Source organism: Hyperolius riggenbachi, chromosome 12 (assembly GCF_040937935.1).
Source record: "Hyperolius riggenbachi isolate aHypRig1 chromosome 12, aHypRig1.pri, whole genome shotgun sequence".
NCBI classification, from domain to species: domain Eukaryota; kingdom Metazoa; phylum Chordata; class Amphibia; order Anura; family Hyperoliidae; genus Hyperolius; species Hyperolius riggenbachi.
The window spans coordinates 230,282,790-230,301,832 of NC_090657.1; the positions used below are offsets into that span (position 1 = coordinate 230,282,790).

The window sequence follows — 19,043 nt, forward strand, 5'->3', positions numbered from 1 at the left end:
TGGGGCCATGCTGCAGCTCACAGCCGGTGTGTACAGTGATCTCTGGGGCCACGCTGCAGCTCACAGCCCGCTTGCACAGTGATCTCTGGGGCCACGCTGCAGCTCACAGCCCGTGTGCACAGTGATCTCTGGGGCCATGCTGCAGCTCACAGCCGGTGTGTACAGTGATCTCTGGGGCCACGCTGCAGCTCACAGCCCGCTTGCACAGTGATCTCTGGGGCCACGCTGCAGCTCACAGCCGGTGTGTACAGTGATCTCTGGGGCCACGCTGCAGCTCACAGCCCGCATGCACAGTGATCTCTGGGGCCACGCTGCAGCTCGCAGCCCGCTTGCACAGTGATCTCTGGGGCCACGCTGCAGCTCACAGCCCGTGTGCACAGTGATCTCTGGGGCCACACTGCAGCTCACAGCCCGCTTGCACAGTGATCTCTGGGGCCACGCTGCAGCTCACAGCCCGCATGTACAGTGATCTCTGGGGCCACGCTGCAGCTCACAGCCCGCATGTACAGTGATCTCTGGGGCCACGCTGCAGCTCACAGCCCGCATGCACAGTGATCTCTGGGGCCACGCCGCAGCTCACAGCCCGGGTGTACAGTGATCTCTGGGGCCACGCTGCAGCTCACAGCCCGTGTGCACAGTGATCTCTGGGGCCACACTGCAGCTCACAGCCCGCTTGCACAGTGATCTCTGGGGCCACGCTGCAGCTCACAGCCCGCATGTACAGTGATCTCTGGGGCCACGCTGCAGCTCACAGCCCGCATGTACAGTGATCTCTGGGGCCACGCTGCAGCTCACAGCCCGCATGTACAGTGATCTCTGGGGCCACGCTGCAGCTCACAGCCCGGGTGCACAGTGATCTCTGGGGCCACGCTGCAGCTCACAGCCCGGGTGCACAGTGATCTCTGGGGCCACGCTGCAGCTCACAGCCCGCATGTACAGTCATCTCTGGGGCCACGCTGCAGCTCACAGCCCGGGTGCACAGTGATCTCTGGGGCCACGCTGCAGCTCACAGCCCGCATGTACAGTGATCTCTGGGGCCACGCTGCAGCTCACAGCCCGGGTGCACAGTGATCTCTGGGGCCACGCTGCAGCTCACAGCCCGGGTGCACAGTGATCTCTGGGGCCACGCTGCAGCTCACAGCCCGTGTGTACAGTGATCTCTGGGGCCACGCTGCAGCTCACAGCCCGTGTGCACAGTGATCTCTGGGGCCATGCTGCAGCTCACAGCCCGCATGCACAGTGATCTCTGGGGCCACGCTGCAGCTCACAGCCCGGGTGTACAGTGATCTCTGGGGCCACGCTGCAGCTCACAGCCCGGGTGCACAGTGATCTCTGGGGCCACGCTGCAGCTCACAGCCCGCTTGCACAGTGATCTCTGGGGCCACGCTGCAGCTCACAGCCCGGGTGCACAGTGATCTCTGGGGCCACGCTGCAGCTCACAGCCCGGGTGCACAGTGATCTCTGGGGCCACGCTGCAGCTCACAGCCCGCATGCACAGTGATCTCTGGAGCCACGCTGCAGCTCACAGCCCGGGTGCACAGTGATCTCTGGGGCCACGCTGCAGCTCACAGCCCGCTTGCACAGTGATCTCTGGGGCCACGCTGCAGCTCACAGCCCGGGTGCACAGTGATCTCTGGGGCCACGCTGCAGCTCACAGCCCGGGTGCACAGTGATCTCTGGGGCCACGCTGCAGCTCACAGCCCGCATGCACAGTGATCTCTGGGGCCACGCTGCAGCTCACAGCCCGCATGCACAGTGATCTCTGGGGCCACGCTGCAGCTCACAGCCCGCATGCACAGTGATCTCTGGGGCCACGCTGCAGCTCACAGCTCGGGTGCACAGTGATCTCTGGGGCCACACTGCAGCTCACAGCCCGCATGCACAGTGATCTCTGGGGCCACGCTGCAGCTCACAGCTCGGGTGCACAGTGATCTCTGGGGCCATGCTGCAGCTCACAGCCCGTGTGTACAGTGATCTCTGGGGCCACGCTGCAGCTCACAGCCCGCGTGTACAGTGATCTCTGGGGCCACGCTGCAGCTCACAGCCCGCGTGCACAGTGATCTCTGGGGCCACGCTGCAGCTCACAGCCCATGTGCACAGTGATCTCTGGGGCCACGCTGCAGCTCACAGCCCGGGTGCACAGTGATCTCTGGGGCCACGCTGCAGCTCACAGCCCGGGTGCACAGTGATCTCTGGGGCCACGCTGCAGCTCACAGCCCGTGTGCACAGTGATCTCTGGGGCCACGCTGCAGCTCACAGCCCGCATGTACAGTGATCTCTGGGGCCACGCTGCAGCTCACAGCCCGGGTGCACACTGATCTCTGGGGCCACGCTGCAGCTCACAGCCCGCATGCACAGTGATCTCTGGGGCCACGCTGCAGCTCACAGCCCGGGTGTACAGTGATCTCTGGGGCCACGCTGCAGCTCACAGCCCGTGTGCACACTGATCTCTGGGGCCACGCCGCAGCTCACAGCCCGCATGCACAGAGATCTCTGGGGCCACGCTGCAGCTCACAGCCCGGGTGCACAGTGATCTCTGGGGCCACGCTGCAGCTCACAGCCCGCATGCACAGTGATCTCTGGGGCCACGCTGCAGCTCACAGCCCGTGTGCACAGTGATCTCTGGGGCCACACTGCAGCTCACAGCCCGGTTGTACAGTGATCTCTGGGGCCACGCTGCAGCTCACAGCCCGGGTGCACAGTGATCTCTGGGGCCACGCTGCAGCTAACAGCCCGCATGTACAGTGATCTCTGGGGCCACGCTGCAGCGCACAGCCCGCATGTACAGTGATCTCTGGGGCCACGCTGCAGCTCACAGCCCGCATGCACAGTGATCTCTGGGGCCACGCTGCAGCTCACAGCCCGGGTGCACAGTGATCTCTGGGGCCACGCTGCAGCTAACAGCCCGCATGCACAGTGATCTCTGGGGCCACGCTGCAGCTCACAGCCCGTGTGCACAGTGATCTCTGGGGCCACGCTGCAGCTCACAGCCCGCATGCACAGTGATCTCTGGGGCCACGCTGCAGCTCACAGCCCGGGTGCACAGTGATCTCTGGGGCCACGCTGCAGCTCACAGCCCGCATGCACAGTGATCTCTGGGGCCACGCTGCAGCTCACAGCCCGGGTGCACAGTGATTTCTGGGGCCACGCTGCAGCTCACAGCCCGCTTGCACAGTGATCTCTGGGGCCACACTGCAGCTCACAGCCCGGGTGCACAGTGATCTCTGGGGCCACGCTGCAGCTCACAGCCCGGGTGCACAGTGATCTCTGGGGCCACGCTGCAGCTCACAGCCCGCATGCACAGTGATCTCTGGGGCCACGCTGCAGCTCACAGCCCGCATGCACAGTGATCTCTGGGGCCACGCTGCAGCTCACAGCTCGGGTGCACAGTGATCTCTGGGGCCACACTGCAGCTCACAGCCCGCATGCACAGTGATCTCTGGGGCCACGCTGCAGCTCACAGCTCGGGTGCACAGTGATCTCTGGGGCCACGCTGCAGCTCACAGCCCGCATGCACAGTGATCTCTGGGGCCACGCTGCAGCTCACAGCCCGCGTGTACAGTGATCTCTGGGGCCACGCTGCAGCTCACAGCCCGCGTGTACAGTGATCTCTGGGGCCACGCTGCAGCTCACAGCCCGCATGTACAGTGATCTCTGGGGCCACGCTGCAGCTCACAGCCCGCATGTACAGTGATCTCTGGGGCCACGCTGCAGCTCACAGCCCGCATGTACAGTGATCTCTGGGGCCACGCTGCAGCTCACAGCCCGCATGTACAGTGATCTCTGGGGCCACGCTGCAGCTCACAGCCCATGTGCACAGTGATCTCTGGGGCCACGCTGCAGCTCACAGCCCGGGTGCACAGTGATCTCTGGGGCCACGCTGCAGCTCACAGCCCGGGTGCACAGTGATCTCTGGGGCCACGCTGCAGCTCACAGCCCGTGTGCACAGTGATCTCTGGGGCCACGCTGCAGCTCACAGCCCGCATGTACAGTGATCTCTGGGGCCACGCTGCAGCTCACAGCCCGGGTGCACACTGATCTCTGGGGCCACGCTGCAGCTCACAGCCCGCATGCACAGTGATCTCTGGGGCCACGCTGCAGCTCACAGCCCGCATGCACAGTGATCTCTGGGGCCACGCTGCAGCTCACAGCCCGCATGCACTGTGATCTCTGGGGCCACGCTGCAGCTCACAGCCCGCATGCACAGTGATCTCTGGGGCCACGCTGCAGCTCACAGCTCGGGTGCACAGTGATCTCTGGGGCCACGCTGCAGCTCACAGCCCGCGTGCACAGTGATCTCTGGGGCCACGCTGCAGCTCACAGCCCGTGTGCACAGAGATCTCTGGGGCCACGCTGCAGCTCACAGTCCGCATGCACAGTGATCTCTGGGGCCACGCTGCAGCTCACAGCCCGCATGCACTGTGATCTCTGGGGCCACGCTGCAGCTCACAGCCCGCATGCACAGTGATCTCTGGGGCCACGCTGCAGCTCACAGCCCGCATGTACAGTGATCTCTGGGGCCACGCTGCAGCTCACAGCCCGGGTGCACACTGATCTCTGGGGCCACGCTGCAGCTCACAGCCCGCATGCACAGTGATCTCTGGGGCCACGCTGCAGCTCACAGCCCGCATGCACAGTGATCTCTGGGGCCACGCTGCAGCTCACAGCCCGCATGCACTGTGATCTCTGGGGCCACGCTGCAGCTCACAGCCCGCATGCACAGTGATCTCTGGGGCCACGCTGCAGCTCACAGCTCGGGTGCACAGTGATCTCTGGGGCCACGCTGCAGCTCACAGCCCGCGTGCACAGTGATCTCTGGGGCCACGCTGCAGCTCACAGCCCGTGTGCACAGAGATCTCTGGGGCCACGCTGCAGCTCACAGTCCGCATGCACAGTGATCTCTGGGGCCACGCTGCAGCTCACAGCCCGTGTGTACAGTGATCTCTGGGGCCACGCTGCAGCCCGCATGTACAGTGATCTCTGGGGCCACGCTGCAGCTCACAGCCCGCATGTACAGTGATCTCTGGGGCCACGCTGCAGCTCACAGCCCGCATGTACAGTGATCTCTGGGGCCACGCTGCAGCTCACAGCCCATGTGCACAGTGATCTCTGGGGCCACGCTGCAGCTCACAGCCCGGGTGCACAGTGATCTCTGGGGCCACGCTGCAGCTCACAGCCCGGGTGCACAGTGATCTCTGGGGCCACGCTGCAGCTCACAGCCCGTGTGCACAGTGATCTCTGGGGCCACGCTGCAGCTCACAGCCCGCATGTACAGTGATCTCTGGGGCCACGCTGCAGCTCACAGCCCGGGTGCACACTGATCTCTGGGGCCACGCTGCAGCTCACAGCCCGCATGCACAGTGATCTCTGGGGCCACGCTGCAGCTCACAGCTCGGGTGCACAGTGATCTCTGGGGCCACACTGCAGCTCACAGCCCGCATGCACAGTGATCTCTGGGGCCACGCTGCAGCTCACAGCTCGGGTGCACAGTGATCTCTGGGGCCACGCTGCAGCTCACAGCCCGCATGCACAGTGATCTCTGGGGCCACGCTGCAGCTCACAGCCCGTGTGTACAGTGATCTCTGGGGCCACGCTGCAGCTCACAGCCCGCGTGTACAGTGATCTCTGGGGCCACGCTGCAGCTCACAGCCCGCATGTACAGTGATCTCTGGGGCCACGCTGCAGCTCACAGCCCGCATGTACAGTGATCTCTGGGGCCACGCTGCAGCTCACAGCCCGCATGTACAGTGATCTCTGGGGCCACGCTGCAGCTCACAGCCCGCATGTACAGTGATCTCTGGGGCCACGCTGCAGCTCACAGCCCATGTGCACAGTGATCTCTGGGGCCACGCTGCAGCTCACAGCCCGGGTGCACAGTGATCTCTGGGGCCACGCTGCAGCTCACAGCCCGGGTGCACAGTGATCTCTGGGGCCACGCTGCAGCTCACAGCCCGTGTGCACAGTGATCTCTGGGGCCACGCTGCAGCTCACAGCCCGGGTGCACACTGATCTCTGGGGCCACGCTGCAGCTCACAGCCCGCATGTACAGTGATCTCTGGGGCCACGCTGCAGCTCACAGCCCGGGTGCACACTGATCTCTGGGGCCACGCTGCAGCTCACAGCCCGCATGCACAGTGATCTCTGGGGCCACGCTGCAGCTCACAGCCCGCATGCACAGTGATCTCTGGGGCCACGCTGCAGCTCACAGCCCGGGTGCACACTGATCTCTGGGGCCACGCTGCAGCTCACAGCCCGCATGCACAGTGATCTCTGGGGCCACGCTGCAGCTCACAGCCCGCATGCACAGTGATCTCTGGGGCCACGCTGCAGCTCACAGCCCGTGTGCACAGAGATCTCTAGGGCCACGCTGCAGCTCACAGCCCGTGTGCACAGTGATCTCTGGGGCCACGCTGCAGCTCACAGCCCGCATGTACAGTGATCTCTGGGGCCACGCTGCAGCTCACAGCCCGTGTGCACAGTGATCTCTGGGGCCACGCCGCAGCTCACAGCCCGCATGCACAGTGATCTCTGGGGCCATGCTGCAGCTCACAGCCCGCATGTACAGTGATCTCTGGGGCCACGCTGCAGCTCACAGCCCGCATGTACAGTGATCTCTGGGGCCACGCTGCAGCTCACAGCCCGGGTGCACAGTGATCTCTGGGGCCACGCTGCAGCTCACAGCCCGCATGCACAGTGATCTCTGGGGCCACGCTGCAGCTCACAGCCCGCATGCACTGTGATCTCTGGGGCCACGCTGCAGCTCACAGCCCGCATGCACAGTGATCTCTGGGGCCACGCTGCAGCTCACAGCCCGCGTGCACAGTGATCTCTGGGGCCACGCTGCAGCTCACAGCCCGTGTGCACAGAGATCTCTGGGGCCACGCTGCAGCTCACAGTCCGCATGCACAGTGATCTCTGGGGCCACGCTGCAGCTCACAGCCCGTGTGTACAGTGATCTCTGGGGCCACGCTGCAGCGCACAGCCCGCATGTACAGTGATCTCTGGGGCCACGCTGCAGCTCACAGCCCGCATGTACAGTGATCTCTGGGGCCACGCTGCAGCTCACAGCCCGCATGTACAGTGATCTCTGGGGCCACGCTGCAGCTCACAGCCCATGTGCACAGTGATCTCTGGGGCCACGCTGCAGCTCACAGCCCGGGTGCACAGTGATCTCTGGGGCCACGCTGCAGCTCACAGCCCGGGTGCACAGTGATCTCTGGGGCCACGCTGCAGCTCACAGCCCGTGTGCACAGTGATCTCTGGGGCCACGCTGCAGCTCACAGCCCGCATGTACAGTGATCTCTGGGGCCACGCTGCAGCTCACAGCCCGGGTGCACACTGATCTCTGGGGCCACGCTGCAGCTCACAGCCCGCATGCACAGTGATCTCTGGGGCCACGCTGCAGCTCACAGCCCGCATGCACAGTGATCTCTGGGGCCACGCTGCAGCTCACAGCCCGGGTGCACACTGATCTCTGGGGCCACGCTGCAGCTCACAGCCCGCATGCACAGTGATCTCTGGGGCCACGCTGCAGCTCACAGCCCGCATGCACAGTGATCTCTGGGGCCACGCTGCAGCTCACAGCCCGTGTGCACAGAGATCTCTAGGGCCACGCTGCAGCTCACAGCCCGTGTGCACAGTGATCTCTGGGGCCACGCTGCAGCTCACAGCCCGCATGTACAGTGATCTCTGGGGCCACGCTGCAGCTCACAGCCCGTGTGCACAGTGATCTCTGGGGCCACGCCGCAGCTCACAGCCCGCATGCACAGTGATCTCTGGGGCCATGCTGCAGCTCACAGCCCGCATGTACAGTGATCTCTGGGGCCACGCTGCAGCTCACAGCCCGCATGTACAGTGATCTCTGGGGCCATGCTGCAGCTCACAGCCCGGGTGCACAGTGATCTCTGGGGCCACGCTGCAGCTCACAGCCCGCATGCACAGTGATCTCTGGGGCCACGCTGCAGCTCACAGCCCGCATGCACTGTGATCTCTGGGGCCACGCTGCAGCTCACAGCCCGCATGCACAGTGATCTCTGGGGCCACGCTGCAGCTCACAGCTCGGGTGCACAGTGATCTCTGGGGCCACGCTGCAGCTCACAGCCCGCGTGCACAGTGATCTCTGGGGCCACGCTGCAGCTCACAGCCCGTGTGCACAGAGATCTCTGGGGCCACGCTGCAGCTCACAGTCCGCATGCACAGTGATCTCTGGGGCCACGCTGCAGCTCACAGCCCGTGTGTACAGTGATCTCTGGGGCCACGCTGCAGCGCACAGCCCGCATGTACAGTGATCTCTGGGGCCACCCTGCAGCTCACAGCCCGTGTGCACAGTGATCTCTGGGGCCACGCTGCAGCTCACAGTCCGCATGTACAGTGATCTCTGGGGCCACGCTGCAACTCACAGCCCGCATGTACAGTGATCTCTGGGGCCACGCTGCAGCTCACAGCCCGGGTGCACAGTAATCTCTGGGGCCACGCTGCAGCTCACAGCCGGTGTGTACAGTGATCTCTGGGGCCACGCTGCAGCTCACAGCCCGTGTGCACAGTGATCTCTGGGGCAATGGTGCAGCTCACAGCCCGTGTGCACAGTGATCTCTGGGGCCACGCTGCAGCTCACAGCCCGTGTGCACAGTGATCTCTGGGGCCACGCTGCAGCTCACAGCCCGTGTGCACAGTGATCTCTGGGGCCACGCTGCAGCTCACAGCCCGTGTGCACAGTGATCTCTGGGGCCATGCTGCAGCTCACAGCCCGTGTGCACAGTGATCTCTGGGGCCACGCTGCAGCTCACAGCCCGTGTGCACAGTGATCTCTGGGGCCACGCTGCAACTCACAGCCCACATGTACAGTGATCTCTGGGGCCATGCCGCAGCTCACAGCCCGCATGCACAGTGATCTCTGGGGCCACGCTGCAGCTCACAGCCCGTGTGCACAGCGATCTCTGGGGCCACGCTGCAGCTCACAGCCCGCATGTACAGTGATCTCTGGGGCCACGCTGCAGCTCACAGCCCACATGTACAGTGATCTCTGGGGTAGAGTGACCATATTTTTGTGGGTCCAACCTGGGACGGAGGGGGGGGGGGGGGCGTGGGGGGGGGGGGGCGGCGCGCGCAGCGGCGAAAAGTGGGAAGGAGTGAGGAGCACGCAGCGGCGAAGACTGGGGGAGGGGGCTGCGGAGCGCGCAGCGCGCCGCGCCGAAAAAATGGGCGTGGCCATGACATTGTATGGGCGGAGCTAACGTAATGATGTAACAGCGAGGCATAAGAAAGCAGTGTTTACGCCATGATGTGGACAAACGAGACTTTGTATCATGGGTGTGCAAAAACTGTGTGATGCTAATAGTATACCGTAACCACAAAGCAGCAAACATAGCCATCTATGACCATTAAATAATAAATGCAGTAACAGTTACCCCGGACACCAGAAAATAAACGCAATAGGCAACATGTCAGTATAAAATAAATGCAATGCGGGCAAACATGTCAGTACAAAATAAACGCAATGCGGGCAACATGTCAGTACAAAATAAACGCACTGCGGGCAAACATTTCACCAGAAAAGAAACGCACTGCGGCCAAACATTTCACCAGAAAAGAAACGCACTGCGGCCAAACATTTCACCAGAAAAGAAACGCAATGCGGGCAAACATTTCGCCAGAAAAGAAACGCACTGCGGGCAAACATTTCGCCAGAAAAGAAACAATGCGGGCAAACATTTCACCTGGAAAAGAAACAATGCGGGCAAACATTTCACCAGAAAAGAAACAATGCGGGCAAACATTTCACCTGGAAAAGAAACAATGCGGGCAAACATTTCACCAGAAAAGAAACAATGCGGGCAAACATTTCACCTGGAAAAGAAACAATGCGGGCAAACATTTCACCTGGAAAAGAAACAATGCGGGCAAACATTTCACCTGGAAAAGAAAGCATTTACTCACCTGGCAGAAGTGTCCGGCCTCTGGCGCGCTGCTCCGTCCCGGGACCGTCTTCCTCCTCCTGCTCTTCTCTCCCGCGCTGACAGGGCTACGGCAAGATGGCGCCCGAAGCCCTGTACTAGTGACACAAATAGGTCTCCAGTACAGGGCTTCGGCAGCCATCTTGCCGTAGCCCTGCTCGCCTGCCGGTGTCGGAGCAGACACCGGAAGAGGAGGCTGGAGCGGGGCTGCAGGCAATGAACTGGCACGGCGTCTATAGACGCCGCTGCCAGTTCATGCGGAGAGAGTGGCCAGAGTCCCGAGGCCGGGACGTCCCGCTGCTGAAAGCGGGACGTTTCCCGGGACCTCATTAAGCCTGGGACAGCGGACCCCGAATCCGGGACGTGTCCCGGGCAATCCGGGACGTCTGGTCACTCTACTCTGGGGCCACGCTGCAGCTCACAGCCCGTGTGCACAGTGATCTCTGGGGCCATGCTGCAGCTCACAGCCCGTGTGCACAGTGATCTCTGGGGCCATGCTGCAGCTCACAGCCCGTGTGCACAGTGATCTCTGGGGCCACGCTGCAGCTCACAGCCCGTGTGCACAGTGATCTCTGGGGCCACGCCGCAGCTCACAGCCCGCATGCACAGTGATCTCTGGGGCCACGCTGCAGCTCACAGCCCGCATGTACAGTGATCTCTGGGGCCACGCTGCAGCTCACAGCCCGGGTGCACAATGATCTCTGGGGCCACGCTGCAGCTCACAGCCCGCATGTACAGTGATCTCTGGGGCCACGCTGCAGCTCACAGCCCTCATGTACAGTGATCTCTGGGGCCACGCTGCAGCTCACAGCCCGCATGTACAGTGATCTCTGGGGCCACGCTGCAGCTCACAGCCCGCGTGTACAGTGATCTCTGGGGCCACGCTGCAGCTCACAGCCCACATGTACAGTGATCTCTGGGGCCACGCTGCAGCTCACAGCCCACATGTACAGTGATCTCTGGGGCCACGCTGCAGCTCACATGTACAGTGATCTCTGGGGCCACGCTGCAGCTCACAGCCCATGTGCACAGTGATCTCTGGGGCCACGCTGCAGCTCACAGCCCGCATGCACAGTGATCTCTGGGGCCACGCTGCAGCTCACAGCCCATGTGCACAGCGATCTCTGGGGCCACGCTGCAGCTCACAGCCCGCATGTACAGTGATCTCTGGGGCCACGCTGCAGCTCACAGCTCACAGCTCGGGTGCACAGTGATCTCTGGGGCCACGCTGCAGCTCACAGCCGGTGTGTACAGATATCTCTGGGGCCACGCTGCAGCTCACAGCCCGGGTGCACACTGATCTCTGGGGCCACGCTGCAGCTCACAGCCCGCATGTACAGATATCTCTGGGGCCACGCTGCAGCTCACAGCCCGCATGCACAGTGATCTCTGGGGCCACGCTGCAGCTCACAGCTCGGGTGCACAGTGATCTCTGGGGCCACGCTGCAGCTCACAGCCCGGGTGCACAGTGATCTCTGGGGCCACGCTGCAGCTCACAGCCCGGGTGCACAGTGATCTCTGGGGCCACGCTGCAGCTCACAGCCCGGGTGTACAGTGATCTCTGGGGCCACGCTGCAGCTCACAGCCCGTGTGCACAGTGATCTCTGGGGCCACGCTGCAGCTCACAGCCCAGGTGCACAGTGATCTCTGGGGCCACACTGCAGCTCACAGCCCGGGTGCACACTGATCTCTGGGGCCACGCTGCAGCTCACAGCCCGCGTGCACAGTGATCTCTGGGGCCACGCTGCAGCTCACAGCCCGTGTGCACAGCGATCTCTGGGGCCACGCTGCAGCTCACAGCCCGCTTGCACAGTGATCTCTGGGGCCACGCTGCAGCTCACAGCCCAGGTGCACAGTGATCTCTGGGGCCACGCTGCAGCTCACAGCTCGGGTGCACAGTGATCTCTGGGGCCACGCTGCAGCTCACAGCCCGGGTGCACAGTGATCTCTGGGGCCACGCTGCAGCTCACAGCCCGGGTGCACAGTGATCTCTGGGGCCACGCTGCAGCTCACAGCCCGTGTGCACAGTGATCTCTGGGGCCACGCTGCAGCTCACAGCCCAGGTGCACAGTGATCTCTGGGGCCACACTGCAGCTCACAGCCCGGGTGCACACTGATCTCTGGGGCCACGCTGCAGCTCACAGCCCGCGTGCACAGTGATCTCTGGGGCCACGCTGCAGCTCACAGCCCGTGTGCACAGCGATCTCTGGGGCCACGCTGCAGCTCACAGCCCGCTTGCACAGTGATCTCTGGGGCCACGCTGCAGCTCACAGCCCAGGTGCACAGTGATCTCTGGGGCCACGCTGCAGCTCACAGCCCGGGTGCACAGTGATCTCTGGGGCCACGCTGCAGCTCACAGCCCGTGTGCACAGTGATCTCTGGGGCCACGCTGCAGCTCACAGCCCGTGTGCACAGTGATCTCTGGGGCCACGCCGCAGCTCACAGCCCAGGTGCACAGTGATCTCTGGGGCCACACTGCAGCTCACAGCCCGTGTGTACAGTGATCTCTGGGGCCACGCTGCAGCTCACAGCCCGTGTGCACAGTGATCTCTGGGGCCACGCCGCAGCTCACAGCCCAGGTGCACAGTGATCTCTGGGGCCACACTGCAGCTCACAGCCCGTGTGTACAGTGATCTCTGGGGCCACGCTGCAGCTCACAGCCCGTGTGCACAGTGATCTCTGGGGCCACGCCGCAGCTCACAGCCCGTGTGTACAGTGATCTCTGGGGCCACGCTGCAGCTCACAGCCCGTGTGCACAGTGATCTCTGGGGCCACGCCGCAGCTCACAGCCCGCATGCACAGTGTTCTCTGGGGCCACGCTGCAGCTCACAGCCCGCATGTACAGTGATCTCTGGGGCCACGCTGCAGCTCACAGCCCGCATGTACAGTGATCTCTGGGGCCACACTGCAGCTCACAGCCCGGGTGCACAGTGATCTCTGGGGCCACACTGCAGCTCACAGCCCGGGTGCACAGTGATCTCTGGGGCCACGCCGCAGCTCACAGCCCGCATGCACAGTGATCTCTGGGGCCATGCTGCAGCTCACAGCCCGCATGTACAGTGATCTCTGGGGCCACACTGCAGCTCACAGCCCGCATGTACAGTGATCTCTGGGGCCACACTGCAGCTCACAGCCCGGGTGTACAGTGATCTCTGGGGCCACGCTGCAGCTCACAGCCCGCTTGCACAGTGATCTCTGGGGCCACGCTGCAGCTCACAGCCCGCGTGCACAGTGATCTCTGGGGCCACACTGCAGCTCACAGCCCGCATGCACAGTGATCTCTGGGGCCACACTGCAGCTCACAGCCCGGGTGCACAGTGATCTCTGGGGCCACGCTGCAGCTCACAGCCCGCATGTACAGTGATCTCTGGGGCCACGCTGCAGCTCACAGCCCGGGTGCACAGTGATCTCTGGGGCCACGCTGCAGCTCACAGCCCACATGCACAGTGATCTCTGGGGCCACGCTGCAGCTCACAGCCCGCATGTACAGTGATCTCTGGGGCCACGCCGCAGCTCACAGCCCGCATGCACAGTGATCTCTGGGGCCACGCTGCAGCTCACAGCCCGCATGTACAGTGATCTCTGGGGCCACGCCGCAGCTCACAGCCCGCATGCACAGTGATCTCTGGGGCCACGCTGCAGCTCACAGCCCGCATGCACAGTGATCTCTGGGGCCACGCTGCAGCTCACAGCCCGCATGCACAGTGATCTCTGGGGCCACGCTGCAGCTCACAGCCCGCATGTACAGTGATCTCTGGGGCCACGCCGCAGCTCACAGCCCGCATGCACAGTGATCTCTGGGGCCACGCTGCAGCTCACAGCCCGCATGCACAGTGATCTCTGGGGCCACGCTGCAGCTCACAGCCCGCATGCACAGTGATCTCTGGGGCCACGCTGCAGCTCACAGCCCGCATGCACAGTGATCTCTGGGGCCACGCTGCAGCTCACAGCCCGCATGTACAGTGATCTCTGGGGCCACGCTGCAGCTCACAGCCCGCATGTACAGATATCTCTTGGGCCACGCTGCAGCTCACAGCCCGCATGTACAGATATCTCTGGGGCCACGCTTAACTATGGGGGGGGGGGGGCACAATGAGGGTGTGATGGCTGGCTAGTGGGGCTCATTTGGGTGATCAAAATCAATGTTTGTATGATAATAGAAGTTTGTAAGATATTTTTCGCCTAACTCAGGTGATAAAATTGAGGCTAACTAGTTCAGCAATGATAGGAGCCAAATGTAAACATCACAAACAGAACTCAGAGGCTTTTGAGTAGAGCAGATTGTACAAATGATGGAAGAAAAGTTACCTACAGATGTACTTGGCTAGTTTGTTGGCATGCTTTAATCCTTACTTGCTAGCAAGCTGCTCCTGTGCAGACAGATCACAGACAAATCATTCCAGATCACTACTCTACGAGAGAGAGAGAGAGAGAGAGAGAGAGAAAGAGAGAGAGAGACGATGAAACGATAACGATTTTGCGTGCAACCGCGAATGTTTGCGCGAAATCGATTTCGTTTTTGCGCAAATAAAAATAGAGTTTGCGCGCAAAATCGTTATTGTTTCGGGCGAAAAATCGCGAGCGCACACAATGCGAAAATTCGCGCCAAAACGGCCGTGCTAACAGTTAGCACTCTTTTGTGAATCAAGCCCATTGAGTGTGGGTGGAGACATTCTTTAAGACACATACCTTTTGCTTGTTTTGGGGGCTTGGCTGAGACAGGCAGGGGTGTGGTCTGAAGGAAGAAAAAAAAACATCCTTAGCATTGGTGAAATTTCATGTTGATCAAAATAGCTTATCAACCCAAATTCAGTTCAGTACCAGCCTATTTGTAAACACTATAACGTTGTAGATGCAGCCCTGATTAGAGGAACCTCAAAGGACATCGGAGGTGAAAATAAACGGATGAGAAAATCAATTGTATCCATCCTCCTTCTCCTAAAAATGACTTTAAGATATCCCAGTTTTATTTTATATTATTTTATTTTATATTTGAATTTAGTTTTTGAGTTTTTACTGTTTCATTGTTTCTGCTTAAAGACACCTTCATTGAAGTATGCCAGAGCTCAAATATATTAACAACCTAAAGACTGTGTCACACCAATGGGCGTGATCGCGGCGGCAGCTCCAGGACTGCCTAACGTCAATTGGCATCAAGTCCTGGGACCAGCTATTGCAGGAGATCCCGCACGCATCTCCGCTTGGTAGGCTCCGCCTTCAGTCTCCCAGCGGCAATCGCCGTCTTTTTACTTAGTACATCGCTGTAATCTGTGTCACACGACTGTCCCCCTGGGGCACAAGAGAGCAATCGGCTCTCATAGGCCGAAGCCTATTACAGCCGATCGCTATGATTGGCTGGCGGGGGATGGGAGGGAGGCAGAGGGAGAAAAAAAAACAAAAAAACGTAACTGTATAAAAAAAACCAATATACAATAAATATTTGTAAAAAAAATAAAATAAATAAACTGGGGGGGGGGAAATCAGACCCCACCAACAGAAAGCTCTGTTGGTGGGGAGAAAGAGGGGGGGGGGGGGGAAATCACTAGTATGCTGTGTTGTGCGGCCCTGCAGCTTGGCCTTAAAGCTGCAGTGGCCTATTTTGAAAAAAATAGCCTGGTCTTTAGGGGAGTTTAGCACTGTGGTCCTCAAGTGGTTAATTATTGACCCCCTTTTTTATCCTCTTTCCTCCAGGAAGCTATTTACTGACAGGAAAGTGTTTTATAGTTGGAATTTCTTATCAGTGAGGGTCACACTGTAGTCACTTCCTGTCTGAGTCAGGACGAGTCAGCCACTTACATACCTGATATTTAACTCTTTCAGGCAGAGAAAGAAAAAAAGGAACACAGCCTAGTTATTTGTGTGCTAGGCACTGTACATACACATGTCTATCTCATCATGTCACTTCGGGTATCCTTTAAGTCAGGTGTGTCTAAGATTAAAGCACATCTGAACTGAGAGTGTTATGAAGGCTGCCATATTATTATCATTATTATTTATATAGCGCCAACATCTTCCGTAGCGCTGTACAGAGTACAAAACAAATTATTGTAGAGCATAGACACAGTGCATGAGACGTTCAAAACTCTGTACAATCAGCACATTCAGCAATCCAATGCTGTATGTTTTTTCTCTTGTAAACAATGCAGATTGCCTGGCTATCCTGCTGATTCTCTGCCTCTTATACAGTTAGCCACAGACCCTGAACAAGCATGCAGATAAGATGTTTGACTTACAGGGAACCTAAAGCATTCGTTATATGAAGGCGGCCATATTTATTTCCTATTAAACAATGCACATGTAGTGGTGGGCAGAAATTGCGCCTGTGCATAACTAGGCATCGTAATTCGCAATTGCGCATCGCATTGCGAAATTTGCAGATTCTGCACAGAAATAATTGCTAACCGTAATTACGCCTGTGCAATTTTTGCGTAATATCGGACGCAAATGTTTTTACATGTATAAATGGATTTTTTGCATTGATTATTTAAATGATAGCCATGCGCGTGCAGTATACTGGCTGAGGCAATTTTTTTTCGCATACAAACGTATTTTTTTGCATTGAATATGTAAACGAACAGCCGCACATGTGTAGCACACTGGTGAATATACGCACAAATGTTTACACATTGAATGCAAATTATGCGTGATTGCATCATTAGGATTCACTACAGAATGTAGTAAGCTGTACGTTACGTAATAGCAATTACGTAATACATAACCTGAAACATTACATGAAATGTTGTGAAATCTTAATTGACCCATTACGGGCACCACTATGCACATTACCTGGCTGTCCTGCTTATCCTCTGCCACTAACCCTGAACAAGCATGAAGATAAGATGTATGACTTATAGGGAACCTGAAGCAATAGGTATATGGAGGCTAGCCCAGAACATGCATGCAGCAGATCAGGTGCTCTGACTGAAAGGGAACCTAAACTGAGAAGGCTATGGCTTTTTCCCTTTAAAATAATGCCAGTTGCCTGACTCTCCTGCTGATCCTGTGTCTCTAATACTTTTAGCCACAGCCCCCGAACAAGCATGCAGCAGATCAGGTGCTCTGACTGAAGTCAGACTGGATTAGCTGCATGCTTGTTTCAGGTGTGTGATCAAAATACTACTGCATTCAAAAAGCAGCAGGACTGCCAAGCACCTGGTATTGTTTAAAAGGAAACATCCATATCCCTCTCAGTTAAAGGGGAACTGAAGTAAGAGGTATACGGAGGCTGCCATATTTATTTCCTTTTAATCAATACCAGTTGCCTGGCAGCCCTGCTGGTCTATGTCTCTGCAGTAGTATCTGAATAACACTAGAAACAAGCATGCAGCTAGTCTTGTCAGATCTGACTTTAAAGTCTGAAACACCTGATCTGCTGCATGCTTGTTCAGGGGCTATGGCTAATAGTATTAGAGGCAGAGGATCAGCAGGACTGCCAGGCAACTGGTATTGCTTAAAAGGAAATAAACATGGCAGTCTCCATATACCTCTCTCTTCAGTTCCCCTTTAACAGGAAATAAATATGGCATCCTCCATATCCCTTTCGCTTTAAGTGTGCTATAACAAGAACTGTAGTGAGAGCTATGTGGAGGCTGCCAAATGCATTTCTTTTTAAGCAATATTAGTTGCCTGGCTATCCTGCGGATCTTTTGCCTCTGATGCTTTCAGGCATAGCCCCTGAACAAGCATGCAGCAGATCGGGTGTTTCTGACATAATTGTCAGAACTGACAAGATTAGCTGCATGCTTGTTTCAGGTGTGTGATTCAGACACTACTGCAACCAAATAAATCAACAAGGCTGCCAGGCAACTGGTATTGTTTAACAGAAAATACATAAGGCAGCCTCCATGTCACTCTCACTTCAGGTTCCCTTTAAAGGGGAACTGAAGAGAGAGGTATACGGAGGCTGCCATATTTATTTCCTTTTAAGCAATACCAGTTGGCTGGCAGCCCTGCGGATCCTATGGCTCTAATACTATTAGCCATAGCCCCTGAACAAGCATGCAGCAGATCAGGTGTTTCAGACTTTAAAGTCAGATCTGACAAGACTAGCTGCATGCTTGTTTCTGGTGTTATTCAGATACTACTGCAGAGAAATAGACCAGCAGGGCTGCCAGGCAACTGGTATTAATTAAAAGGAAATAAATATGGCAGCCTCCGCTCCGTATACCTCTTACTTCAGTTGCCCTTTAAGTTTTGTAGTGTTGAAAGTGGCAAGCTCCTCTGTAGACTGTTTACAGTTGTGTCACTTCCTAGAATCTCTGGCTCTGCTCCTTTCCTGTTCAGCACTCAGCAGGTTTGCAGCACTCCCAACATCTCCCAAACACGGCTGTGTGCTCCTACCTCCTCCTCAGTGCCCTCCTCACAGCAGCAGCAGCAGCAGCAGCAGAGGGGCATGCTTCCACGCAGGGCCCGGGGACCGGATAATACCACGGATCAGATAGAGGGACGCCGAGAATCACAGGACAATAGATAAGCAGATCACAAGACTGCACAAAGTGACGTGACGAGGGTGTGACACACAGAGAGGTCAAACCAGTTCCTTCCTGATTCCCATAACTAGCTGTTCGGCCTCCCTGAGTCTGAGTGAGGGGTCAGCAAGGGAAACAAGTGCAATACACATCTGACACATTTCCCAGAGTGCACCTGGGCAGCAGTGATGAGCAAATATCAGGGCAAATATACAGATCACAGGGCTGGTGCACACCAGAGCGTTTTTTTTAAACGCTTGCAGGGGGGAAACCGCTTGGCTAATGAAAGTGAATGGGATGGTGCACACCAGAGCGGCTCATTTTTCCCACAAACGCAAACTCGGGGGCTGCAGCATTTTTTAGATTTCTGAGCCGTTTCTGCCTCAATGTAAAGTATAGGAAAGTGGAAAACCGAAGGCTATGGATTTTACCTTTTAAAATAATACCAGTTGCCTGACTCTCCTGCTGATCCTGTGTCTCTAATACTTTCAGCCACAGCCCCTGAACAAGCATGCAGCAGATCAGGTGCTCTGACTGAAGTCAGACTGGATTAGCTGCATGCTTGTTTCAGGTGTGTGATTCAGACACTACTGCAGCCAAAGAGATCAGCAGGACAGCCAGG

General features: G+C 58.4%; 1 protein-coding gene across 1 annotated transcript in view; it reads right to left on the reverse strand.

Annotated features, from left to right (window-relative positions):
* LOC137541363 (uncharacterized) overlaps positions 1-18,529 on the reverse strand; it is a 47,409-nt gene extending 28,880 nt beyond the window's left edge. Inside the window, exons 1-2 of the mRNA XM_068262631.1 lie at positions 18,294-18,529; positions 14,643-14,688 (exon numbers count right to left, since the gene is read on the reverse strand). Coding sequence (XP_068118732.1) covers positions 14,643-14,688; positions 18,294-18,347 — 100 coding nt within the window. The 5' untranslated portion in view covers positions 18,348-18,529. The remainder of the gene's footprint in view (positions 1-14,642; positions 14,689-18,293) is intronic.
* Between the last annotated feature and the right edge of the window lie 514 nt (positions 18,530-19,043).